Below are 27,225 nucleotides of genomic sequence, written 5' to 3'. Positions count from 1 at the left end.
CTTTTCAAGGGGCGGTCCGAATTTTTTTTCCGTCGGATCCGTTCTTCCGTTTTTGAACCGTTATAGTGTCAAGCCCTGAAGGTCATTCATCGAGAAACCGAATTATCCTGTTACTGGAAACCCTTGAGAACATTTTCCCGTGGAAACCGTATTATTTTCTTTCATAGGTACGTCAAATAAGCTTTTCTACGCTCGGAGGATTTAAATTAGAAGTTTAAATGCCGCCATAACTATTTAGCGAATCAGCGTCTTTTCAAAAGCGGTTAAACCCAAGTTGGCTGCATCTCCATAGTTACAACTGCAGCGAAGTGAGCAATCTCCAATTCGACCAATTGGAAGGCAGAGTTTTGGAGGTTAGGTTCCCTTGTTGATTCTCTGAGTGTAAGTTGCATTTTTTTTTTTTTTTTTTTTTTTTTTTTTTTTTTTTTTTTTTTTTTTTGGTGTCACGTTTTTTTTTTTTTATTTCCAGAAAAGATACCTTAAAGTCTCATTTTAATACAAATCAATCGAAGAAAAGAGAAAAGACAAAGTTTGACTCATTAAACAGAGTAAACTCCATACTCTGCTGCTGCAAACTGAGCAATCTCCAACATGACGCAACAAACTGAACAATTTCCAAACTTTAATTTGAAATTCTGAATGAACCAATTCAGTTAAATGATTTATGATGTTATTTTCTTTGTTCATCCAATATAATTATGTTACTTTCTTTATTCAATAAAATGTATTTACATTCAACGGTATCAAATCAATAATTCCTCCCCAATTTGCAGAGAGTACTAATTTATACACATCTCGTTGAAATGGAAATAGTGCACACACTAGATTTCAGTTCTTCGGCACGCTTTTCCAACATATTCATGTTGGATGTTTCTTCTTGTTTATTTTTCAAATCTTCCCATTTGGAGAGAATCCCACCACTAACGACGTCCAATTTCTCGACTCTGGCGAGGAATCTCTTCGTGGAGGTCCGGAATCATGGCGACTTGGTTGATCGCTCCGTTGTGCGAAGTGCGTGAGCGTCGCCTTTGAATGAGTTGACGGTGTGACAATGCGCATGCGCCTTTGAGCCGCGCACGCACGGCACAACCACTGCCAAATCACCCGCTGAGCCCCGAATCACACCGCAAACCGGTGAGCACCGCCGGGTCCCACCGGCAACGCTGGGAACGTGCGCGGTCCGAACGACCCTTTCACCTCTCCGTTTTTTTGAAAATCCAGCCCCAGGTGTGCGGGAAACTACGAAAAAGTTGGGACGCGATCGGCACGTAGCAACGCTCGCATCGATGCCCGATTGCTGATATATTTTTGAATTTCCCTCGAGAACACTGAGGACGGACCTCGTAATTGCGTGAAATTTTTCCAGAAAAAAAACCCCAAGTTCTTATATATTCCTGCGTATTCCACAAAAAAAGAAAAAAAAAATAGACATTTGCCTCGGTTTTTTTTTGTCTGACGCAAACATATTCTGCCGTCCACCAGTGGCGTAGCGTGAATTGCGATATATCGATTGTCATGCCATTTAAACCTATGAAAAAAGATCGATTATCAGGGTGTTCGCAGCGAGCACCTTAGTAATCGATTCTTTACCATAGTTTCAAATGGCGAGATATCGATAATCGATTATTCACGCCACGCCACTGCCGTCCACAGCAAAAACGCCGAAACTCCAATCAACACTTTGCATTTTTCTTCCGCCGATGCTGTTCTCTTACGAGAAAATCTAATCACAAAGATGCTCCATTTTGTAAATTTTGAATTCTCAGTAGTATGCCACAGTTATTTTAGGACTAAAAAGGATGAATGGTCGTCGGTTTTTTGGTAATGAACCATTTTTCGGTAAAAAGCTGCAAAAAATCTAGAATGGAGTTACGGCGATTTTACTGAGGATAGCAGTATTCTCGACTGTACTCAAAGCGAACCCATATAGGGCGTCTCCTAGGCTGTATTTTGGAGGGCTGGAAGTCTTCTCCATGGAGTTAAAATAATAAACTAGAGGGGCAAAAATTCGTAAAAAAAATATCGCCAAAAATCTTTGTAGAATCCCACGATTCTTCGCTATCAAATGTGTTTTTGCAAAAAAAGGAACAACTGCAGAGGGCATTATCAGGACTCAGTGCTAGGATCATTATTTTCGTCACGACTCTAACGTAAGGGCGTATCAGTGGCGTGGCGTGAATAATCGATTATCGATATCTCGCCATTTGAAACTATGGTAAAGAATCGATTACTAAGGTGTTCGCTGCGAACACCCTGATAATCGATCTTTTTTCATAGGTTTAAATGGCATAACAATCGATATATCGCAATTCACGCCACGCCACTGGGGCGTATCTCCATTTCCATGTGAGCTCTCTTTTACTTATGAGTCCATGCTTTCGGGGGCTCATTCTGAACCCGAGATACGCCTTTGCGTCAGAGGGACGACAGTTTCAAATTGGAATGCATTTAAAATTTAAGTCTTTAACGACCGTTCAAATTATTCTACGTGTAAATTAACTCACTTGAAGCATTTCATTTATATTTGTAAAGTTTTTCACATTTTCATTCCTTGGCGTTACTAACTTTCATGGTTTTACCTGTCTCATTCTGCAAAGGAATCTCCGAAAATGTCCGACCCGAATTCTTGCCTCAGGTATACCTCCACAGACTGTCGCTTGCCCGGAGACCTGAATAATAAAATATCTCTAGGAGATTTGGCAAAGCTGAGGTCCAGTTAATAGTGAATTCGGCAAAGCGTAAGGTGATTGAAATGGGATGTATAATAAGTATCCATTCGAGGTATCCATGGAACGCACCTGTCCTGAACTGCGGTCGGCCAGTGGTAAGTGGTCTCGAGTTCTCACACCTCCAGAACCATTCCGTGGAAAATCGGTTTCCAGGCTTGACATGTTTTTCAAATCCTCGCGAGTTGCGATAGGGGGCGAAATGTGTCACTCTAAAAAAAACTAGACATTTTCTTAAAGATGAACTCTGTTTTTACGAACCATTGCCTGACCACAACACATGACCCGAATTCAGCAGAATCAAGTGAGGAGATATATCGCAAAGTTTAGCGTTGAGGCTCTGCAATGTCTACCTCCTTGCTTTACTAAAAAAATTCCAACAACTGCATGATAAACTTTTCTGGAAGTTTCATTTTGGTGCGTTTTCTCGTTAACTCTGACGGCAAACAAGAAATTACAAAATTATGATCACATTTTTACTTTTTAGTCAATTTGTCTATATGATACTGTGCTTAGAGGGCACACGTATAAATCTGAGGACGTTGTCAATTTATTTTTTTTGAAAAGCCCGAATTTTCTGGGAAACTTGTGATGATTTTTCGGCGAAAATTTGATTCAATAGAGTATGGACCAAATATCAATAGAAGTAGCCTAAGAATTGGAATTAACACATTCAATCGTTCAACGAACATGTCTTAACGACTGTAAGCACTGAATTTGTGGCTGAAAATGGCATACCTGCTGCAAAAAAGAAAATTATGTAATTTGCACCGAAAAAAAAGGAGAGTTGATTTTACATTCTATGTGTAAAAAAACGCGAGAACTTAGAAAATGCTACATTACCTACCACAGCAGTTATTTTTACATGTTGGTATTTGCTAAAGTAACTGCTGTTGAGGGTAATTCAGTATTTTATTCGTTATCGCACGCTTTTTTTACATCCTGAATGTGACATAAACTTCATTTTTTTTTCGGTGTGAACAAAAACAATTTGTTTATCACTATTCTTAGCCTACTCTTTTGGTGGAAAATAGTCGTGAGACTTAATATGAACATAGTAAAAATAATGCCTACGGAGCAAATGCTCAATCGTCAGTTCTCTGATATAAGAGCATAACTAATAACTAAATTCTAAAGCGAACTCTATCGCCTACATATTATTTCCGTGCTTTTTGCGGCTCACATAAAAATGTAACCAGGCCTTTACATCAGAGGAGAACAAAATTTAGACTCCCCGAATTCGCCCCAGCTGAAGGCTACGTGGGGTATGGCCGACTCTCCGGGAGGGGAGAACGCATGGAGAACAGTTGCCTGGAGCAACAGAGGGACTCCAGGCTGCAATTGGCCGGTTGACTTTAACGCCGGCTCGGAGACGGTAATCAACTCCATTTTGCTCCGGGTCCGAAGTTGGGGTAACAGCCGCCCAGCCGGTTGGTCCCGCGCTGCATCGAGGACTTGGCACCAGCATCCACCGACAATAACAGACGTCGTTGCAATGAAATAAATCACGTTCCTCCCCGTTTCACCCCTCCCTGCGCCCTGCGCCCCGCGCCACGCACCCCTCGCCAGCTCCGAGTCGCACTACCGAGCATCAAATTAACGGTCATCAATCCCAGAGACCCTGACTAGATGAAGAACCCCTTAACGCCAATGCTGTCGTGCCAAGGTAAAATGCCGTAAGAGCCCCCAGGCGTTGCCTAATTTCCTTTGAAAAATTGCTTATTTTCAGAAAAATTTGTGAATATTTTTCTTCCAATTTTCCGTATAATTTTTTTCGCAATTTGATTTAAAGTATCTGAAAATTTCAAGGAAAAATACTCACAACTTTTCTCAAATATATACATTTTATTGAAGGAAATTTTGCAACTCTCAATTGGTCACACGGCGTTTTCCCTTAGAACGCCAGAATAAAATCTCGGATCTCAGAGTGGAAAGTGCAGTTCGCCTTGTGGATAGTCATCGATCCTTCTGGCCAGATGGAGAATAGAACCACCTACAGTTTCTCAAAGATTTCAGCGTAGATGTGTGATTTTTAGTCCCTCGGGCTGGACATAACCGCGTACTTCGAATGAAATCTCAACATAGATGTGCGGTCTTTCTAAAAACGTTTACGGTTTATGGTCCCTCGGGCCGGGTGAAATCACGTATGGCGCCCATCGGATCCCAACATAGATATGCGATTTATGGTCCCTCGAGCAGGACATAATAGGGTAGTATTAAAAGCATTCCAGTGAAGATACGCGATTTTTGCTGAATACAGTCCCTCGGGCCGAATAAAACCACGCATTTCTGAAACGGAAGCGTAAGTAAGTCCGTGATTTTTGCCCGGAACGAGGTTCGGCGGAGCTTCTGGCGCATCCCCCTTTCTCGGCGGCTGCAGAGCGAGGGGTGGGCCATGACGGGACGCGGCTACCACCCTTCGGCCGTGGCCCTTCGTCCCACCTTGTTGTGTTTCGGAACATTGCATGGATTGTGTCGCAGTCGCTCTTTAAACCCACGCTCCTGGCGATGATTACCCCCTGCTGCGATGTTGCCACCACTTTGATTATACACTGTTGACTGACATTCGACACCTTTAACGGCGAATGTGATATGGTGCGATCTATAGGGAGGAATCTCACGTCAGAGTTGTGATTTTTTTTTTTTTTTTTTTTTTTTTTTTTTTTTTGTATAGTACCTAAGTGTAATTCCGATGGTACTGGACCAGTTTTTGATAGTTTGAAAAATGCCGGTCAAAGGTTATCATAAAAGGATAATGTCACGATGAGGGGCCATTCCTAATTTCCGTAACGCTCTAGGGGGAGGGGGGTCAAGGAGAGCCTTACGCCATTTTGTTTTACGTGTTTAAGAATAGAGTCCCACGGCACAAAAGCGTCTTAGGGGGAGGGTGGTCCAAAACGCCGAAAAGGTGCGTTACGTAACTAATAGACGGCCTCTAAAATAACGTTGAAAGTTTTATCCTTGTTCGGTAGTAACAAGCTTCGATTCTATTTTGGCAGTTTAGGGAGGTTGAAAGCTGAATTTTTAGGTGTGATTAACTCAGATAGGTTTTTACGATTTGTAGATAACATCTTAAAATATAAATACGTAAGTATGGAGATAACAAGCATATTCGTGGCTTCTAACTAACACGCCAGAAACAAGTTCACGGTTCTTTGACCCAAGGAGACTCTAGCATCCTTAATAAAAACACTTTAGATTCGTGATATTCCTTCACCATGCCGCAGCTCACTTATGGCTACCTGGGTCGGATAGAATCACATAACTCTCTCATAGAAACCACAAACACATCCACAGTTTAACCGTAGCAGATTCGCGGTCCTTCGGGCCGAAGAAAATCGAGTACCCACAATAGACACTCCATGCAGAGCCTTGGTTTTTGTTCCATGGTCCCTCGGGTCGGATACAATCGCGTAACTTCCTCAGGAACGCAACGTTAGCTCGGATATTTCACTCGGCAGGTTCTCGAGGCTCTCACTTAGGGCATAACGCACTCATGGTCCCTCGGGCGGATAAAATCGCGTAACTGCACCAAGAACGCAGCGTTAGCTCGGACGTTTTACTCGTCAGATTCCCGCTCGCGGCATAACGCACTCATGGTCCCTCGAGCCAGATACAATCGCGTAACTTCCTCAGGAACGCAACGTTAGCCCGGATGTTTTACTCGTCAGGTTCTCGCTCGCGGCATAGCGCACTCATAATCCTCCGGGCCGGGTAGAATCGCACAACCTCCACAGGACCTCTATGCAGATGAGCTATTTTCGAGCGGCGAGGCAGAACGGGTGAAGCGGGTGCTATTTGCAGATTTACTGTGGCGCGGCTTTGTGTACATGGGCACGGATTACGCACTCGGCACTCAGCACTCGACACTCGCTCGTTCTATTTTATTTATTTGACCTCCTGCCTCTTAACGATTAGCGCACGCGGCGGTGGTGGCGGAGCGCCGTGTTTCTGGTGATTGCCAGAATCGATGCTCGTGCCCTCTTCGGAGCACCAATCACGAGACCACGGCACGTGTGCCGCGTGTGCACTTGCAGCCTGCGGAGTGCCAACACCCACAATCTACCTGGAAAATGACACCCACACTGCCGTGTTAAGGAAGAACGCCGTATGAGCCGTCAGGCGTTGCCAAATTTCCTTTGACAAATCACGAATTTCCAGGAAAATTTGTGAATAATTCTCTTCCAGTTTTTTAGAGAAATTTGTGTATAAAGTCTGAAAATTTCAGGGGAAAATATTCATAACTTTCCTCAAAAATTAATATTTCCTCAGAGGAAATTTGGCAACGTCTTAAGACTCATGCAGCGTTTTTCCTCAGAACGGCAGTACGGTAGTGACCTAAGACCTACCCAGACTGCCATGCTAAGGAAAAACACCGTATGAACATTCGAGAGTCGCCAAATTTCCTCCCATAAAATGTGTATTTTTGCAGGAAAATATGAATATTTTCCCTTTGTTATTTTCAGGAACTTTAGGAGAAATTGCGAACAAAATTATCAAAAAATTGGAAGTAATTGAATCCAAAGTATTCATATATTCACCAGGAAATTCGTCTCTTATTAAAGGAAATTTGGCAACACCTGATGGCTCATACGGTGTTTTTCCTTAGCAAAGCAGCAAAACAGTGCCCAATTTGAGGGGAGAGCCAATTTATTTTACAGGGCTCGCTTCTAAAAGCTACATTTAAAAGTCAACGCCCAGATTTGCTCAATGGCGATTGGTGGCGGAAGTGTTAAGCGATTCGTTCGGCAAACATAATCTCACTCTCAAAAATTCGCTTAACAAAGTTTTTATGCCAAAAAGTCGATCATCAATTATTATTTTAGGGCGAAAAAACAGCGATGATCTCCGCACTTAAATTCTGCTTCATACAATATTTGCATCGCCTAGATTTTTCAAGTTAGGTCTCTAAAATATACTTATTTCGTGAAGTTTCATACCCATACTTATGAATCAGTCCTTGTGAAGACCAAACATATATGGAAAGAAAAAAGTGTCCTGCTAATAGGCAAGAAGACTAAATCTGAGTTGACTGTGGCGCCTGATGCAACTATTCGTGTTCTACGGATGTGCGTGTTGCATATTAAAAAATTGAAGGCACTTCCAACTATCTTACTTCTTTAGAGATGGACGGGTCTCGTCAGTTGTAGCACTCTGATAGCGGAGTACCTATGTAGGCGAGAGTATTACCAATTATCGGCGCGAAACCAGAGTATATCTAAGGGCAATAATTGAATCGTTCATTCTAAAATGACTTAAGCAACAGAAATGAAAAGTCGAGGAAAACATTAGAAACTGTAATAATCGCCCGTATAAATCGTAAATTACATATAATAATGTGATTCAATAGTGATTCATCGCTTCAATATTTCAGCGCTCTGATGGATCGATGAAAGGTTGTGCATATCGTTTTTCTCAGGTTAAAATTTCTGGCGTTTATGTCTTTTTTAGAATGACTGATTCTAATCGGCGATTATTTCCACCTATATGTACATTGATTGTAAGTTGGTCGTGGAGGCTTGATACAACTATTTGTGGTCTACAGATGTGCGTGTTGCATGCTTCAAATTGAAGGCACTTTCGCTTTTATAATCTCTTCAAAAATGCATGGGGGCTGGATCTTGGGTACTGATACATACTCCTATAAGTACGTAAAAAGTGCAGTCTATTTCCACCAGCACTGTAATTGCTCTTTGACTCTTTGTATACTGTACGAATATTTTGTTCGCGAGTAAAATTTGTTAATGTTTATTTGAACTAAAGTCTCTAATGTTTTGTTCGTCTGTTTGTTTGTTTCAGCCTCTCCTGGCTCTCCATGTGGCCAAATAGCCTTGCAGCTGGGTGAGTTCTCTCATTCACATGTTTAGCAAGAAACTACTAAATGCCACGAAAGATCAAAAAGCAAAGCAATGAAGCGCGTATTAAACCACACAGGCTTGAAGCGCACGGTGTCCACTTGCTGATATTGTATTCGTACTTTTCGGCCGCGTGATCTAATACTTCTCTACTTGTTTTCCTTTTTGTTCATTTTAACTTTAAGTTTTGCTCTTTTTTATTCTAAGTAAAAAATGCTTGATGGTCTCCGGTAAAATCCAGGAGTCCTGTTTGTTCGTATTTTCCCTCAGAAAATCCACGTGATATGAATAAGGAATCCGATTCATAAGAGTTGAAGTAACCAGTGGCGTGCTTTGCGATATACCGATTGATCTGCGATTTAAACCTACGGAAAAGGATCGATAAACAGAGTGTTCGCAACGAACACCTTCATAATCGATCTTTTGCCATAGCTTCAAATGGAAAAATATCGATAATCGATCATTCTCGCCTCGCCGCTGGAACCAACAGTTCTTGCCGAAGTCCAGTCTCCAGTATAGGCCAAATTGGCTCAAGAATTAAATGTATTCCGGATTTTACTGCAATATCTGTAACAAAGCTGATCGGCGATTTTACACTAAAATCGTTTCAAGCGCAGTATCTCAGCGTTTGTGTCTTTCCTCGGCATGAGGATTGCTCGCCGAAGTCATACTTATAAAGTAACCAGTGTAAGAAAAATAAAAATAAGCTTGAGCAAAGTATACCCCATTAGCATTCTAGTTGTGGCCGACGACAGTGATAGAGATCTTACTTAAAAAAAACCAAAATTGATTCATTAGTATTATGAGGACATACGGTCATTTTTCGAAGCCTCTCTTTCTAAAACATTCCAAATTCAAGTAATGAATAACGTTTAATATAACAAAGGGCTTCCGAACGTAATGCTCATCGGATGAGCTTAGATTTATCTGCATCATTTACCTTTTGATCGATTCATTAAGCTGTTTTGTCTGCATATTTTGAAAGGTCCTTCCCCTCTGCTCGCTCATCCAACCTTTTGAGTTTTTCTCCCTACGCGTATCTTTCAGATAGGTAATGCCAATTAGACTGATCTCCTCGAATGATGTTCTGCCCCACTTCTGCTAACAAGTTCCGCTCTCGAAAAAGAGAAAAAGGGGAGGGGGACGCATCAAATTAAATCGTCAATTTTTGTTAACAAGGGCGCATTCAAATTTGTTATATTATGCCGGCTTAAATGCCAAAAAATAATAAAAAAATAAACTATATAATAAAGACGAGGACAGTGAAAGAACAAACATTCATTGATTAATATAAATATATTACTTCCAAAAATTCGTGGCCCCTATTAAACAAAAAGATCCATTCGGCTCGTAAATCCTCGCCCTGGCTCTTGTACATTAATTAGTCCGAATGGACTTTATTTTAGGAGCAATATACAAAATTTCACACTATAGATATTGGCATACATGAAAAAAAATCAATGAAACGTTAATGTTTTAAAAAAAATTCTAAGAATTCTTCGTTTCAAAAGTACTTTAGGATCTCTCGAACTCGATGCTCATGATAGTGTCACACACTGCGCTGCAAGGCTGCAACGGAGAAACATCGTATGAACATTTGAAATTTGCCAAATTTTTCCGGATAAAATATCCAATTTTAAGAAGGGTTATGAATATTTTTTTTTTTGAAATTTTCAGATTCATTGCAGTAAAGATCGAGTGAAAGTTAAATCAGGCAGTTTGGCTGACTTCAGCTGAATCCAAGGCTATAACGGTTCTAGTTAAAAGAGAATGTTTGCAAGTTCCCAAAAATTCGTACAGAATCAGGAAAAATTTGGCAACGTAATATTCATATTCATACGTCGTTTTTTCGTAACACGGTTCCATTGACGTAACCATTAGCCTCAAGATGCGTTTAAGGTATCTACTCGAACAGATCGAGCGCATTCGCCCATTGAGCTTAGCTAAGCGCTTGAAACGAGAGCGCGGCGAAGGGGATGCTTATCGCTCAATTAGGGCGTCTCCCGGCATTGTTGCCAGATAAGGCTGAGGAATCAGTATTTTCCCCCAGTTTAACCCGTATGAAATATCCAGATTTTTTCACACAACATGACAACCAAGTTCTCAGTGCCCGCCAGTTAACAATATGCCCTCACTCAATCGGAGGAATTAATCTGCCGAAAACAATGCACGTGTGCTCCTGTACTTACCTGCAAGTACTCGTTGAGAGGGGGTGGGAATGAGGATACGCCTCGGGGTGGGAGCAGTGAGGGTGGTCAAGATAGAGATATCGCCCTCAGCCCCACACTCCTCAACTTTCGAAAGTGATTAGCGCTCTTAACTTTTTGGGCATAGATTCGCAGTGCATTTTGCTTAATACCGTTGCTTTGCTAGCGCACAGTGGACTGAGTCATTGACAAAAGTCCTTGAATATTATTTTTATTTACTAAAACTACAAATTGTTATGTTTATTTTTTCACAGAAAAGCCAGAAACAGCTTTTTTGAGAGCCCATCTTATAAATAAATTGCGTACTTGAAAAACACCCATATTAAAATCGGCGCCGCGCGTCAAATCCTTACAAATACGATTCGTTTCAAACGTTGAAAACATCATTAAGTATACAAATTATGCCTGAATGAATAACATCTTTAACCCAATGGTTTTTAAGTATTAGCATTTAGCAAGCGTGAACTTGCCGAAGTGTTTCACCTCAAATCTGCTTTTCCGTATACTGATCTATTTGAGTCTCTACCTAGAGATTCTTTCTTCTAAACGCAATAAAGCATCACATTTGAACTTAGTTTAATAGAAACGTGCCCTGAGTCGCATAATGAAAATGAGTGAGGATTAGTTCAGAATTCAACTAGTCGTTAATTTTCTTCTTCGAAAGTTCCAAATCGAAAAAAAAAATATATGATAATAAATCGAACATGAAAATAGTCAGTGAACTTTATCCTTAAAATTAAGTCTTATGGAAGAGCAAAACTTCAAAACTCTTTTCCTTGGCAATGGCGAGGCGAAAACGATCGATTACCGATATGTTCCCATTTAAAACTATGGTAAAGGATCGACTATCAAGGGGTTTTTTGCAGACATCCTATTTATCGATCCTTTTTCGTAGGTTTAAATGGCAGATGATCCAATACTGCAAAGCATAGCACTGTTCCTCGGCTCACGCCTGATGCAACTGGGTGCATTTCTCTAGAATTCGGTTCATTTCCTCGTTGTGGACCATGCAGAATGCTGCGGGGCTAAGGAAAAAAACCGTATGAACCTTCAGGCGTTGCCAAATTCCTTTTAGTAAATCACGAATTCTCGAGAAAATTCGTAAAAATCTTTATTCCGATTTTTCATATAATTATTTTAGCAAATTCACCTGAAGTTTCTGAAAATTCCAAGGAAAAATATTCATAGCTCTCCTCAAAAATTAACATTTTATCGAAGGAAAGGCAACTCTCTAATATTCATGCGGCGTTTTTCCTTAACACGGCAGAAGGGTCGACAGCAGACGCGAGGGAGTCTGTGACGGACCTTGAGACCTTGACCATTTTCCATTCATCAAGACCTCGGAGCGAAGAGGTGAGAGATAGTCAAGGGGGTGAGAGGAGGAAGGACCCAGGTGGACGATCATCGTGCGTTGGGGAATGGATACCGAGGATATGTTGGCATAATTCAATCACTCTTTGTCTATTACACTTTTGGTCTATTTCATTCATTTCACCTCATTAATGCAGGCTCACGTAAGGGCTACTACATCATTTATATCCCGCACAGCGGCACACAGTGGATCGAGTCAATTAGAGAGGTTGGACATGAAATGTTGAATAAAATTGCAAGTTTTTATAGTTAAATCGTCACATTTTAAATTTTAAGGGGTACGTTCAGATGGAAATTTCACGAGAAAACCAATGGAACCTTTTTAAAACCTCAAAGTTTTGTATAAACGGAGTTATGAGCTTTTAAAGATTTCAAATTTTGTCCGACCTCTCGAATTAACTCAATCCACTGTGCGGCAGTCGTTACCTTGACTGGCATTCTTCATCTGGGGGCAGGAATTCAACCCCCGAGGTCAGACCCAGATATCCCAGTATGTCTTTTTCAGAGGAATTTTGGAAGGTCCTCTAAAAAACTCTTCTCTATCATCGAAGGTCGTATTTGACGTCGTTCCTTGGATGGCTCCTTTCCTGAAGAGGCCCTATATGAGTTACATCGAGGTTACGGGAGATTTTAACATTGCACCATAAAAAGGACAGTTTTCACAAATCTCGAGTAAAATTGAAGAGTTTGACTCTGGAAACAGCTCCTTGCAGTGATCTGCCTCAAGACACATTAAAAATACATAATACAAAAGAAAATTCATTGTAAGCTTTGAAAATGTTACGATAGGTTTGTGCCTACTTTAAAATTTTGTCAAAATTATAGAATTGTTTCTTCCATACTTTTTAATTTTTTGCAGTGGCAAATCCTCACTATTCCTTGCAAGGATCTACTTCCAAATACTATATCGTTAATTTTACTCGAGATTTGTTAAACATTTCTTTATTATGGGGCTATGTTAAGGACGTCCTTAGATATCTCTCAATCTTGAAGTAATTCGTGGGAATGTTGTAATATCATTTTCAAAGCGAGAACTTACTACTTACGAAAGGTGTGAAGTTAAGAGTAAATTTCAGAATTGTTCTACAGGGTGATTTTTAAGCCACTTTCCCTGATTAGTTACTATTCTTTTTGCCCCAGTAAAAGTTTGCAATAGACTCTTTGCTCAGTGGAATACAGAGACAATGACAATCTACGAATATCTGTTAAACATTGTTGGATTCACTCTAGTGAGGAAATTTGTGTTTTCGACAATTTTTTGTTGTGGTAAAAGACAAGCTCGTTGAGTCAAGGTATCTACTTTTGGCACCCATTTTTCCTCCCCCTTTCCCCCTTATCCCCTTTTCCCCCCTTTTTTTGGTATTACGACGAAAATTTTACTAAGAAAAAATATCCGTTTATCGCAACAAACAACTTCATTGTGACTTGACAATTTCCGTTCCAATGGGAGAATTCATGCTGTTACAACTGTAAACTTCAACTAAGAGAAAAATTGTCAAGGAAACTGTTCTATTTGTTGCAATTTCTTTCTGCGATGTTCCATATTTTAGTGAACCTTGCGCTATTCAAAGCCAGCCATCCCAAAAAATAGTTGCGTGCGGTAAAGTAAATTTTAAACCGATAGAGAACGTTTAGTTTCCTTGAATAGCCTCCAATAAGTCAATAACGACATTGAAACAGCTTTTTCTCGAATCCACGTTTTATCAAGTTTTCAACCGTCAAACTTTGAATATAACTTCAAGTTCTTCGATCAAAATGGTTGTAAAACTGAATCCGACGGAGAATCCAAAGTTCCTTTCGAGGGTTCCAAAATGAGCGACTCATTTCTTTTCACCGCGACAAAAGTTTGCAAGAAACCTATTGACCGGCAGACCCCTCGTTCCGAAAACACTCGTTCCGTTTTCGTTGAGCACCGAGCAAATATCAACAGTTGGCCGGGACGAGGAGTCTGAGCGGAGCTTTGGAGCTTGAGAGTCGCTCGCGAGGCACACGTGCTCGGCGGCGGGCTGCGATTGGTCGGCGGCCGGCCGCGCGGCACGGCGCCCCCTCATTGGCTCCCCGATGCGCGCGAATCAATACCCGTGTTTGCTCTCCAAAGCTCGCCTCGGACATCCCGCCACGGGGGAACGCTAATTGCCTCCTTCAGTGCGCTCTCGTCTGTGCCCCCTCGACCCCCTCCCCCTCCCCCCGCCCCCGCCCGCCCAAGCCCCCGCGCCCCGGGCTGCTCCGTTCGACGCCCACTCGAAATTGAAAGTGGTGGCGCTTCAGCATCCGAGCCCGGCTACGAGTCGGGTCTCAATCCGCACAGTGGGCTGAAACGTCCCTTCGCAATAGACGAATTTAGTGTGACGTCACATCTCGTTATAATTTCGATACCTCGAAAGTCGAAACGTGCCCCAACAAACGAACATGGAGGAATCTGCGGGATATAGGCAGGGGGGGTAGGGGTATTCGCTCGATGGCTGTCTATGATATTACGAGTTTATTTTACAATCAATTCTTGTGATTGTGATCTCAAACGTTTTGGTAAATGAGTAGCTTTCATAATTTTAAAGTCCCATGGATTAATTGTTTGGTTTCATGCTAGTTTTAGCATTATTTCGTCAATTGTTCATTTTGGAGGTTATGTTTGTTTGTTGGGGCACATTTCGACTTTCGAGATATCAAACCACCAATATCGCTCCGTGACGTCACCACTATAAAATCGTCTATAGACTTATTTCGTGACTAAACGCAGAAAAAGATCCTGTTTGACCAATAGGAATGCCTGCTAAATATGCCATGACAAATATCAACATATGTACGAATCAAATTCAAGACTGCTGAAGTCGCTATACTCATATCTTCAAAATCACTCATGTCCCAAAACTTTACATGTTAAGATAAGATGTTTTATTTCATCCATTAGATATAGAATCCGAATAGACGGAAAAGCTAAAAAAACGAAGACAACTAAGGGTGAAATTGTTCAAAAAGACTCTATAACTTGATTATCTAAATCATATCGTTTAACCAAAGACTCAAATGTTGCGGGGAAGTTTGTGGGTTGAAGCAACAAGAAATTTTGTTTCAAACGATATCCCTGTTATTTTGAAGGCTTGCCCCGTCGCTTTAAAGATGTTTTCGGTTGACTTCACGAGAACTACAGTCGCAGCATTCAATAACTAATCATTCCTTATTGAAAATAAAACCCATCTTGTAAAAAATCGAAGATTATACGTTTCAGGATAAAACGGAGTATTTTGTATGACAGTAGCTTTTGATATGTTTATGTGTTATGTTTCTAAAGACAACGCTATATGTAGCCTTTGATATGATTTCATCTGATAGTGTAAGTTTGAATAGTATCTACGGCACCGCTTTGAGTGGATGTAATAGTATCGAAATAATAAAAGTCATTATACAATGATATTTCCACAATACAAAAAAACACCACCATAAAACATCTGTTTTTGGGATCGTCGGTAGGTCAAATTCTTAACGGCGTAACTTATATTGACTATGTTTTAAACCCTTTTATCGAGTATATTCTCATGACCCCGCAACTAATGATGACTGCTTACTCACTGTGCGACGATGTTTACTTGTGTTTCCGCAAAATGTTTATTGAAAATCGTCCTCTCGAATATTCGGGTGCATGCTGTGCTCTTGTGGGTGGGTAATGGGAGTCCTCCATTCCACCTCGGTCGATTTGTTTGAATTTTGGCTCTTGGGCTCTTTATTGAACAGGCAGGGCACCGACCAAGGGTTGTTGCATGAAGAGCAGCCGATTGCCTGGTGCGCCTCGGTGGATCAAGTGGTTACCACTGGCAGTGCAAGGAGTATAGGTACAATGTGTGTACAAAGAGCAAGGCCTCAACTCATTGCACCCTTACTGACCCTACTTAACATCTTCAGACCTAATTATTCCTCCTGATATCGTCATCAGCGTGGCCAAGACATTTTTAAAGGGAGGACGAGCATGACACCTTTTGAATCCTTCGGTTCCAAAACAATCCAGTTCTATGAATTTCAAAAAGTATTGTTGCAGAAACATGGTTTTTAGCGCATTTTTAAAATTGGTCTCTTATGCCTTCCACCAAGAATTGAATAAACTAGTTCTTTGAAGTAAATATATCCGAGACAGTCAAATAAAAATGAAGAAAGAACCACCAACTCAATTTTAAAAATTCGTAATTTAAGCGGGCGAAAACTTTTCAGATTGCGATTTTACTAGTTTGAAAGTGGTAAAATATTATTTAGGAATTTTGAATGGAACCTCAAGAGAAACGCATAATGGTCGATGTCTGCCAATGGGTTAGTAACATCGTCAATCGGTTCAATCAAAGCTTGTGGAGTGTTATATAAAAGTGTGTTTTTCGAAGATACAACTATTCGCGCTCCCCGGTGCGTGTGTTGCCTATGCGGCAAAATTGAAGGGGAACTTCAGATTGACATTACCTGCAAATAGGTATACGCATGATCTATTGATTCTGTTATTTCATGGAGCAAGATTTTCCCCTCCATAATAGATAACTATTTACGCTATAATTGTTGCCTAATCAGCAAAATCGAAAGCGACCTTCCGATAGACAATACTCCTGTACTTTCGAAAAGATTAACAACATCGGTTAAATCGGTTAATCGGTTTATCGGTTAAATCAAATCTATAAAGCGTTTTAAAAGTGTGTTTTGCAGATTCGCACTCCTTGATATGTTTGTTGCAACTATGCTGCATAATTGAAGTCGACCCTCAGATGAATGATTCCTGCCAATAGGTTACCAACATTGTTTATCGGTTCAATCAAATCTTGTAAAAAGTTATAAATTTAATGTGTTTTTTGGAGATACAACTATTGGCGCTCCCTGGTATGTTTGTTGCCTATGCAGCATAAATGAAGGCGACCTTCAGATGAACGATACTTACCAATAGGTTAGCAACAGTGCTTATTCGTTCAATGGAGCGTTATACATGTTTTTCGAAGATATAACTAATCGCGCTCCCCGGTACGTTTGTTGCATATGCAGAAAATTGAAGGCGAACTTCAGATGTACACTTTCTTACGACTAAATAAACAACAGCGTTCATTAGTTCGATCCAAGTTTATGAAGCGTTACAAATGTGTGTTTTTCAAGTTAACAATTCATGCATGGTTCCCGGACCACCCTTAATGGACTCTGATGTGTTAATCTATGTACGTTTGTTGCCTATGCGGCAAAATTGAAGGCGAACTTCAGATGTACACTTTCTTACGACTAAATAAACAACAGCGTTCATTAGTTCGATCCAAGTTTATGAAGCGTTACAAATGTGTGTTTTTCAAGTTAACAATTCATGCATGGTTCCCGGACCACTCTTAATGGACTCTGATGTGTTAATCTATGTACGTTTGTTGCCTATGCGGCAAAATTGAAGGCGAACTTCAGGTATACAATACTTACGAATACGTCAACAACAGCGTTCATCAGTTCAGTCCAAGTTTATGAAACGGCACAAATGTGTGTTTTTCAACCCGTTTCGTGGTTCTCGGACCACTCTTAATGGACTCTGATGTGTTAATCTATGTACGCATGTTGCCTAAGCGGCAAAATTGAAGGCGAACTTCAGATATACAATACTTACGAATACGTCAACAACAGCGTTCATCAGTTCAATCCTAGTTTATGAAGCGGTAAAAATGGACGTATTTCTATCAAACAGAACTATGTGCAGGTGAGAAATATGGGGTGTGCTTGTCGAAGCTGCATAAGAAGCAATGTAAAAGAGGGCGTGATTTCTTTTGAAGAATTGGAAAAGCGGGATATTACATTCTATCAAACAGACCTATGTGCCAACTGAATCCTGGATTCATGAGCCGCGGGCATGGCAAGAGAGCGTTGTGGACAGGGCTCACGAGTTAAAGCGCCCCGACGACGATCCCCGGGCCGTCGAGCCGCGACTCGAATTGCCGCTGACGTCACTGGCGCTTTACTTTCTCATTCACTCTTACGGCCAGAGAACTAACGAGCACACCCAGAGACAAGAGGCCCTCCACTAGTATCTTGGCCATTGTGGAAGCTTTTATTTTCGGGACTTCAGCATTCTACTGTTGACTTACCTACATGGTTGATGGTTAACAACGTGTTGGCAGTTTCGTTTCGCAAACAAGTCGAAAATGGCCGACGTTTGGGAAACTTGTTTGGCTCATGACGTCACCCGAAGCTCATCATCGACCATGTAGGTAGGTCAACAGCCGAAATTAGGGTGATGACTGTTGCTCCCTAATAATTGTCCATAAGGAACTGTCGAATCCCCGAAAGTAAAATCTTCCACCTGTCGCTAGGAGGCCAGTGGAGGGTCTCTTGTCTCTGAGCACACCCCATATTTCTCACCTCCACATGTCTGTTTGGTAGAATTACGTCCAAATATGTGTTTTCCAACCCAACGATTCGTGGTTCTCGGACCACCCTTTACCGGAGTCTGGTGTTAATCTGAGGTGTTGTTGTTACAGGTGCAATGCAGATGGTGAGCTGGCTTTCCCGCCGTTCAGCAGCGGGCTGCAGCAGTGCGGGAGCTCGGTCGGAGCCGCCGTCGGCGTCGGTGTGGGCGTCGGCATGGCCTCCTACATCAAACCCTACTCCGTCAACAGCATCGTTGACTCCTTCCACGGCTACACAGCAGGTCAGTGTCACACACACTGCTTCCCTCAATTCTCAAGTACGAACTTATTCACACTCAATGTTTTTTTTTTTTTGCCCCAGAGAAAGGAGGCCCTCCACTGGCATCTTGGCTACAGGTTGAGTCTGCTACTTTCGGGGATTCGACACTTTCTTATGGACAATTATACACGGAAAAAAAAGTGTCAGGGGTTATCCCCTAAAATTGTTTTACTACCCTTTGTTGGATGATATGGACATTTCTAATTAATTTTGGTTAGTAACCTAATTTATCGGGATACTACCACAATTAGTTATTGGAATACTACCACAATTAATGGGGTCGTTTTTCTTAGTTTTTAATAAGAAAAATATATAATTACGTAGCAATTGTAAATAAATACCAAAACAATTCTAGGTAGGTGTCAAAGACTGACTGAAAACTTTTATTAACCTCTCATGAGAAAATATACATTTTATCAGCTGACACTGACCTTGTTGTCAGATGAATAGGGGTATTACCATAATTAATTGGGAATGTCCATATCCAACAGTTGGGACTTTATAACCCCTGCCTTTTTTCTTTCCGTGTAGGGAAGCAACAGTCTTCGCCCTTTTTTGGGCTATTGACCTACCTATCAGGTGAATGATGAGCTTCGGGTGACGTCATAAGCCAGACAAGTTTAAAAAAATTCTGCGCTTGTATGCGAAACAAAATTCTCAACACGTTGTTAACTATCCACCTAGGTAAGTCTACAGTTGAATCTTGGAGTCCCGGAAGTAAAAGCCTCCTCCATTGCCAAGATGCCAGTGGAGGACCTCTGATCTATATTTTGCTCTTCGCCTCCATTTTTGTCAAGAATGAATGTCTGGATGTTTTTCGTAAACTCTGATTAATTCATTTTCGAGGTCCTCTCCTCCGTTATCTCTCCTTTTCGATCGGTATGTTCCTTGACGAACCCTTAGTTTCCCAGTCCATTCCAGTGTATAATCTTTGCATTCGGTGAATATGTAGTCTGATTCTGATTCCCTTTTTATGACACTCTAAAAGCCTAAAACCGTCGTTTCCCTCACGAAATAACGTAACAACATTTCAATGTTGCCAAATTTCTTCTCGCATATTGCATTTTTACGGTGAGAATCTTGGGCATTTCATATTGAAAATTGTCCTGATTTTTCCTCTGATCTACAAAAATCAGAAACATATTGGACAGAAATGCGTATGCGGGTACATTATTCTAAAAAATTGATTTGTTCGAGTCAATTCGTCGTTTCTCGCACAAAAGAACGTAACTCCATTCCAGATTGCCAAATTGACTCAAACAATTAATTTATTTCACAAAAATTTACGCAAGCAATTTGTATCCAAAATATTTCTGCTTTTTGCTTGGGATCCAGAGAAAAATCAGGGAAATTTCCAATTAGAAATGTTCAAGATTCTCTTGGTAAATAGGCAATTTGCGAGGGGAAATTTGGCAACATTGAAATATAGTTACGTTCTTTCGCCCGGGAGACGACGAATATTGCAACTTTGGAATAGAGTTACCTTCCCTCGCATGGGAAACTACAAGTTACGGAGACCAATCAGAAATGGATTCCTTACGTCTAAAATCTCAGTATCTCAGGGACTCGTAGGCTTTGATCCGAGAAGCAACGATATTAATTTTTAAACTACAGGGCGTGTGAGTAAGGGAGAGAAGTATCCTCACTTACAGCGGCCCAGTCCGGCAATAGGGAAGTGGATCCTGGGTTATTGGCTCCTGCGTGTTTGCTCGTGATAAGGGATAAGGGCGCGAGAGCTGCCACTCGTCCCCTTCCTCCCCTCCTGTGCCGCTGAGCCCTCGCGGTAATCATTGACACCAATTACCGGACAATTTACCCCCTTCGGACACCCGGTCTCCCTCCATTGCCTCGAGTCTTCGCTAGTTATCCAAACATTTACGCTTCTTTATTTTTATTTGACTTGCAATTATCCTTACACCTCCCCCTTCACGCAGCCTCTTCCGTCCCGCCTTTACCGTGTAACTTAATTGAATCTCCGCGTTGAGATTTCACATTTTTGTTCCTCTCCTTTCCTCTCCGTTTTTTGCTCTTTTCAGGCTAAATAGGGGACAAATTGTCACTCTTCTGATAAAAGGGAATAGCGAGCCTTAGAATAGTCGGAGTCATGGCTGGTTACACGCCAAATTTCCGTCAAATCCGATCAAATGATCACCAAGATGGCGGTCGAGAGTTATCTAATTAATGAGTAAAATTAATTGAAACAGCGTGTTGATTGAAATAAGCCTGAAATAAGCACGTTGTGTGGAAATCAGATGACGGATGAGCCCACAGTTCCATCATCTACCATCAAATTTTTGCAGGCCGCAGAAATTTGATGGTAGATGGTGCGCACCAGTCACCATTTATCAGAAATTGATGGAATTTGAGCGTGTAACCAGCACATCATGCACAGATGTCTGATATTTATATGTACTGATGGAGAAAAAACAAAGTAGCAAAATTTTCGGTCCTAGTAACTGAAATTTTCGGCTATAGTAATTGAACTTCGGTTCATGTCACTAAAGTGTGCGGTGAAGGTTATTGTTCTTTAAATTAAGAAGAGTAAAATTCGACGGTGTAAGTCGGCAATCACACGACTCGGTTTGCGACGTCGCAGACTTCCTATCATACTTCATTTTTTAAACGAAAAACTACTCAAGGGCAATTCTTTCAAACTGCCGTGATTTTTCTTCTCTGTGCGGAGAAAATTCTGCAAAAACTTCAAAGGATAATGTCAATTTGTTCTCCTTTAAAGAAATTACATAGAGGCGGAAATTTTCAGACACCGCAAACGAGTTACGCTGAAAAAAAAAAACACATTGGATTTAGAGTCCAGACTCTTGAAAACATTGACAAGAAAAAATACTCTTGATTCAATCGGATTTTTGCTTGAATCAAAACAAAATCCGCTTAAATTAAGTGGCTTGGTTCTTGATTTAAGCTAGATTCTGATTGAATCAAGAGTACTTTTTTGTCGATGTTTTTAAGAGTCTGGACTCAAGATCCAATGTGGTTTTTTTCCAGTGTATGTGATTGCCGACTTACACCGTCAAAGTATACCTTCTCATGTAAAATGAAAAAACCAAATGAAAAATCGTAATCAAACGAATAGTCCATTTCATTCTGCATGCTTTCGCGATAAATAAGTTCTCGAAGTTAAAGGAGACGCATAACCGCGATTGTTCGGTCTGATTTCAGCGAATCCGCGGAAACAAAGGCGAGAGAGGACTACGTTCACGAGAGCACAGCTGGACGTGTTGGAGGCACTCTTCGCCAAGACCAGGTATCCGGACATCTTCATGCGGGAGGAGGTGGCGCTTAAAATCAATCTACCCGAATCAAGAGTGCAGGTATGTACCATCCAGCCTATCACAAGAGGAGCGGAGCACCCAGCACACGCACTAGAGTACACTGGGAAAAAAAAAAAAAAAAAAAAAAAAAAAACATTGGATCTAGAGTCCAGACTCTTGAAAACATTGACAAGAAAAAATACTCTTGATTCAATCGGATTTTTGCTTGAATCAAAAACGAAATCCGCTTAAATTAAGAGGCTTGGTTCTTGATTTAAGCTAGATTCTGATTGAATCAAGAGTACTTTTTCTTTTCGATGTTTTTAAGAGTCTGGACTCTAGATAGTTTTTTTTTCCGGTGCAATATACAAAATTCCTAATGGAAATTGACCGAGCCAATTCACCATTTATCGTGATCACATTTGGGCTGCATTCTCCCAGAGGGTACAGCTTTTTTTTTGTTTTAGCTCATTCGTATAATGACCTATCTGCGTAGGAGAACTGACACGTATGTTGTTTCTAAAGTAAACCAGGAATAGTAGATTTTAATTGCAAAACGTAATCAATTCATCACACTAACGGACCAAAATGAAATGGAGAAGTTTGGGCCTCAATTAGACTACATTTTGAAATGAGGAACTACCACCTCTGACCGGCTTAGAGCCACCATGTGCGTTGTTAGTTTCCCTATGTAGACGTTTATTCATGAATTAGCCACAAATAGTAGCTCCGCATTTTAAAATGTAGTTCAATTGGACGAATTTACGTCAAAGATGACTATCTGTAATAGATTCCCTAGATAGATAGACTTCTCCCACATAAATACGTATACACAATGCTGCCGTGCCAAGGAAAAACGACGTATGAACATTCGAGAATTGCCAAATTTCTTTTAGTGAAATGTTCATTTTTGAGAAAAATTATGAATATTTTTCTTTGAAATTTTCCGACAATTTAGATCAAATTACCAACAAAATTATCTGAGAAATTGGCAGAAAAATATTCAAAAATCTTCCTAAAAATTAGTGATTTACCAGGCGAAATTTGGTAACATCTGAAGGCTCATATACGGTGTTCTTCCTTAGCTCGGTATAGAATGAGTAACGAAACCTCATTTTACTGTGGAGTCCCGGGGTTCAGTCCGGGTCGGCTAAGAAACTAAATTAACTGCGAGAGAAAACGTAGAGTATCATAGTAAAATGAAAGTGCCTTATGGGTGATTTCACGATAACAGGAATAGTTAAAATGTGAAATACCTTAAAAATAAAAGTGCACCAATTTTAACAGGATTTCATTACCTCATTTTAAAGGTATTGAACCTCCTTTTTCCAGCTTTGGCACGCTCTATTTTGATTCAGTGCAAAGTTAAAGTGATTGATAAACAAGCCATTGAATCAGGTATCAGCGCTTCCCGCGGGACTGCTGGAGGTCCACGCAAACATGGCGGCCCTGCCATATTGTGTCGGTTACGTAACAGACGCAGCGTAACCGACACTTGAAAATGTGAGATAAAAGATGATACAAAAGATGAAACTTGGCAATTCTTGAGTTATGAGGTGGAATTGATGCTGCCTTAAAAGTTTTCTAAACTTTGGAGACTTCCTTTTAGTTTAATAATATTAAATTGAGGTTTTTGCGTAGTGAGGAATTAGTGCTACACACCTAAAAATCACTGGTTTTCATAATAATTAAAGTTTTCATTGTAAAAAAAAACTGACTTATCAGTAATGGTTTTGTCGAGAAGACTTCAGCGAACAATTTGATGGCAATTTTGAAACTCCTGACTCCGTCTGGCGAGATAAACACTGCACTCAATACAACTGCAAAAATTTGTTGCCAAATGTGGCGACACCTCTTTCTAATGACTTTTCTCGCTCAATAATAAACATTTCAGTTCAAACTGGCAATTTTCTTGAACATTAGAGTCTCTTTTCAGCAAATATTGCCAAAGAGTTCATGATCAGTACTGATTTGTTACCGCAAATTGCTCTTTTGCTTCAAAATCGGGGTTGGCGACGCGTAACCGACCGGACATTTTCGGCCTTTAAAGTCTCATATTATGAAATATGATAATAATTTATCATATTTTTTAGCGTGGATAGGTTCAGGGACATCATTCCTATTGATTTATTCATTTGGTTTTCAATCGTTTTGCCCTATATCGTTCATAACCCACGGCGACACGACTATTCCTCTTATCGTGAAATCACCCTCATACTTCTGGATTTTGCTTTGTATAGTCTTCTAATAATAGAACCCTCATCACCCATTCATTCTCATGAAATATATATATGTTAACTCTTGTCATAATAGTTTCCTCAGCAATTCTTAAAGCTCTAATTAGAGTTTTGTAATATTGCACGACGCTTTCCTAATCAGATAAAATAAGAACCTCTTGAGATAGGAATTTAAACCTCGAAGCTCTTTTTATTGTCTCAGAACTTGGAAACCGGAGCGTTGAGCGTTTACTTTAGTAATGAATTGATACTTCGGCTTATATGCAGGGAACTGGAACCTGCGCGAGCGTCTGCGCCGTAAAATTTCAATTTAAGTTTTCCAGGAAAGTAAAATTGCTCTCGTAGAAATATCCTCGGAGAAAACCTTGGGAAAAATCGATATTAGCTTGAACCCCTAACATTTTTACCTGATACTCTGCGCTTTCCTTTCGATTAGTTACATTGAAAACTCAACCCAAACCAAACGTAGGCTGATTGAAATTCACATGCACGGACTTCTCTCGTAAATGTTCAAAAAGTATAACATTTTCACTCATACAGATACTTTTTCTCAGTTTTATTTAATACGGGAATGTGCTTACAAAGAAAGTTTACTTCTTTCAACTTCCTCGAAATTTCTGAGATCATAGACATAAATTCTTTTTGTTCTCAAACACTTGAAAAAAACACATTGGATCTAGAGTCCAGACTCTTAAAAATATCGACAAGAAAAAGTACTCTTTGATTCAATCAGAATCTAGCTTAAATTAAAGAACCAAGCCTCTTAATTTTAGCGGATTTTGTTTTGATTCAAGCAAAAATCCGATTAAATCAAGAGTATTTTTTCTTGTCAATGTTTTCAAGAGTCTGGACTCTAGATCCAATGTGTTTTTTTTTTTTTTTTCCAGTGAACGGCCGTATCCCTAAATTATTGGTTCCCATAGAATCGCCGGAAGTCTCTAAAAAATGTACACTGAGCAAAATATTAGAGAATAGAGAACTTCCATTCACATGGTGTAAAATTTAGCCGAATTTTTTCTAAAATAGATAACTCTATTTGTAGAGCTTCACAGAGCACATGCAGGAAATCACAGGATCCCTTTATTCTTTGATTACGAGGTACATGATTCCGAGTGTGAAACAAGGATACCTAAATAAAATAGCACAGGTAAAACTTTGGCTGTTTAGTAACAGACCAGACTTACACCACACTGAAAGTTTTGTCGGAGTGTGAATGAAGGGCTTCACGAGCCATGAAAAAGTAATATCCGCTATCACTCAGTGTTTCAACGGTGCCCTCTCTTTTCTCTACTCTGACTCATTGCCAGTGTCAGGAAACGAAGAGAACAGGATTTTTTACCTTCACTGTTTAACGGGCAACTTAATTTATATTGGACACATATTTTGACCCTCCACGAGAAAAGAGACCCTGTGGTCCACCATTAGTCAGTCCACCGTCAGTCGAGTCTGGTCGAAAATTAGGTTTAGAGATTTCCTAGCAGAATGGAGAATTAGCAGGTATCTAAAATTCGATTTTTTTTTCTTGTTAAAGTGGAAGCTATTGAGTGAGCTGAACGCTTGGTTCATGAATTGAACAATTATTGGAGTAAATATGACAAAATTATGCAATCAGCGAAAATGCATGCGTTTAAGGTACATATACCGTCAAATGACGTCACAAGGCGATGCATTTTCTCACTTTTAAATATATCATTATACTTTTTCCTACACCAGAAAAAAATTATAAAAAATACTGTGAAATCTGCTCACTAAGAACTCTCAGATGAATTAATAAAAACTTTGAGCGCAAATTCGCCATTTCCTCGATTATTCTGAAAAATAGTTGGGAACTAATATTCATAACTTTTCTCAAAAATAAACATTTTATACGGAATAAATTTGGCAACGCCTAAATGTTCATACGGCGTTTTTCCGTAGCATTGCATGCAGTATCCCTCCCACAGCCGCGCACAACGACAACGGGGTTGGGAATTGAAAACCGGTAGTCCTGCGGCGGGGGGTGGCGGCACATCCCCTGGTCTCACCTTGAATGAGTGAATGAAATGTATCTCTTCAAAGGAGGGGCTAATTTATTCGGGAACACGGACTGGATTGTTCTGTGCTGGCTACCTTTACAGAAAGCACAAGGATGAGTCGTATTATTCGGGTACGAGTAACGGAGAACCGCGTAACTTCCCTTAGGTTCCGCGGCTTATTCGCGGTTTTTACAGGGTAGTTGACTATTAAATCGTTCCTGCAGCTATGTGCTTTACCTACCCTGTCACTCTCTCTTGGCTATGGGTACTCGTTCATCGTTTCAAAAATGGCTTCTCACCGGAGCGTACACCTTTGTTACGTCACTCATTGCCAGATTTCACGTCCCGAATTTTGTGACAGAACGCCATTTTGAAATTTGTTGGCTAAGAAAATAACCGTGAAGAGCCTCTTTAAGCAGTGGTACGATTTTCGAACAATTTTGTGTATTTTGCACACAAGGTTTCGAACAAATGTTTATTTATTATTAAATAAAAATTTGTTCGAAGCCTATTTTTTAGGAGTGTCTACGTAAAAAATGACCTTGGTCCACTACACTGAAAAAAAGTGAAGCTGAATTAACATTCTGGATGTAAAAAAAGTGTGCGAGAGCTTACAAAATGCTGAATAAACTACTATACCAGATACTCCAGCAATGTCAAGATGTAAATCTAACTGCCGTAGCTGGTAATTTAGCATTGTGAGTTTTCGCACAATTTTTTTACACCCAGAATGTTAAATCAACTTCACTTTTTTTTCGGTGTAACACTCAAAATTGAGTTACTATGCCATACCTGAGCATAGAGAAGTGTTCAGAAAACATTCGGGAACGAAAACGAAACACCCCAAAATATTAAAATTAGTGAAGG

General features: G+C 40.3%; 1 protein-coding gene across 3 annotated transcripts in view; it reads left to right on the top strand.

Moving 5' to 3' along the window:
* LOC109041181 (uncharacterized) overlaps window positions 1-27,225 on the top strand; it is a 58,158-nt gene that overhangs the window by 13,077 nt on the left and 17,856 nt on the right. For 2 of the 3 annotated variants that reach the window (XM_019057416.2, XM_072298466.1), the window contains exons 2-4: window positions 8,526-8,567; window positions 18,630-18,835; window positions 22,015-22,166. In XM_019057416.2, coding sequence (XP_018912961.1) covers window positions 8,542-8,567; window positions 18,630-18,835; window positions 22,015-22,166 — 384 coding nt within the window. In that variant the 5' untranslated portion in view covers window positions 8,526-8,541. The remainder of the gene's footprint in view (window positions 1-8,525; window positions 8,568-18,629; window positions 18,836-22,014; window positions 22,167-27,225) is intronic. The other variant, XM_019057417.2, reaches the window with a different exon arrangement.

Source organism: Bemisia tabaci, chromosome 1, assembly GCF_918797505.1.
Source record: "Bemisia tabaci chromosome 1, PGI_BMITA_v3".
In the NCBI taxonomy this organism is placed as follows: domain Eukaryota; kingdom Metazoa; phylum Arthropoda; class Insecta; order Hemiptera; family Aleyrodidae; genus Bemisia; species Bemisia tabaci.
Note: the sequence above shows the minus strand (reverse complement) of the source record. Positions and strands in the feature narration are given on the sequence as shown.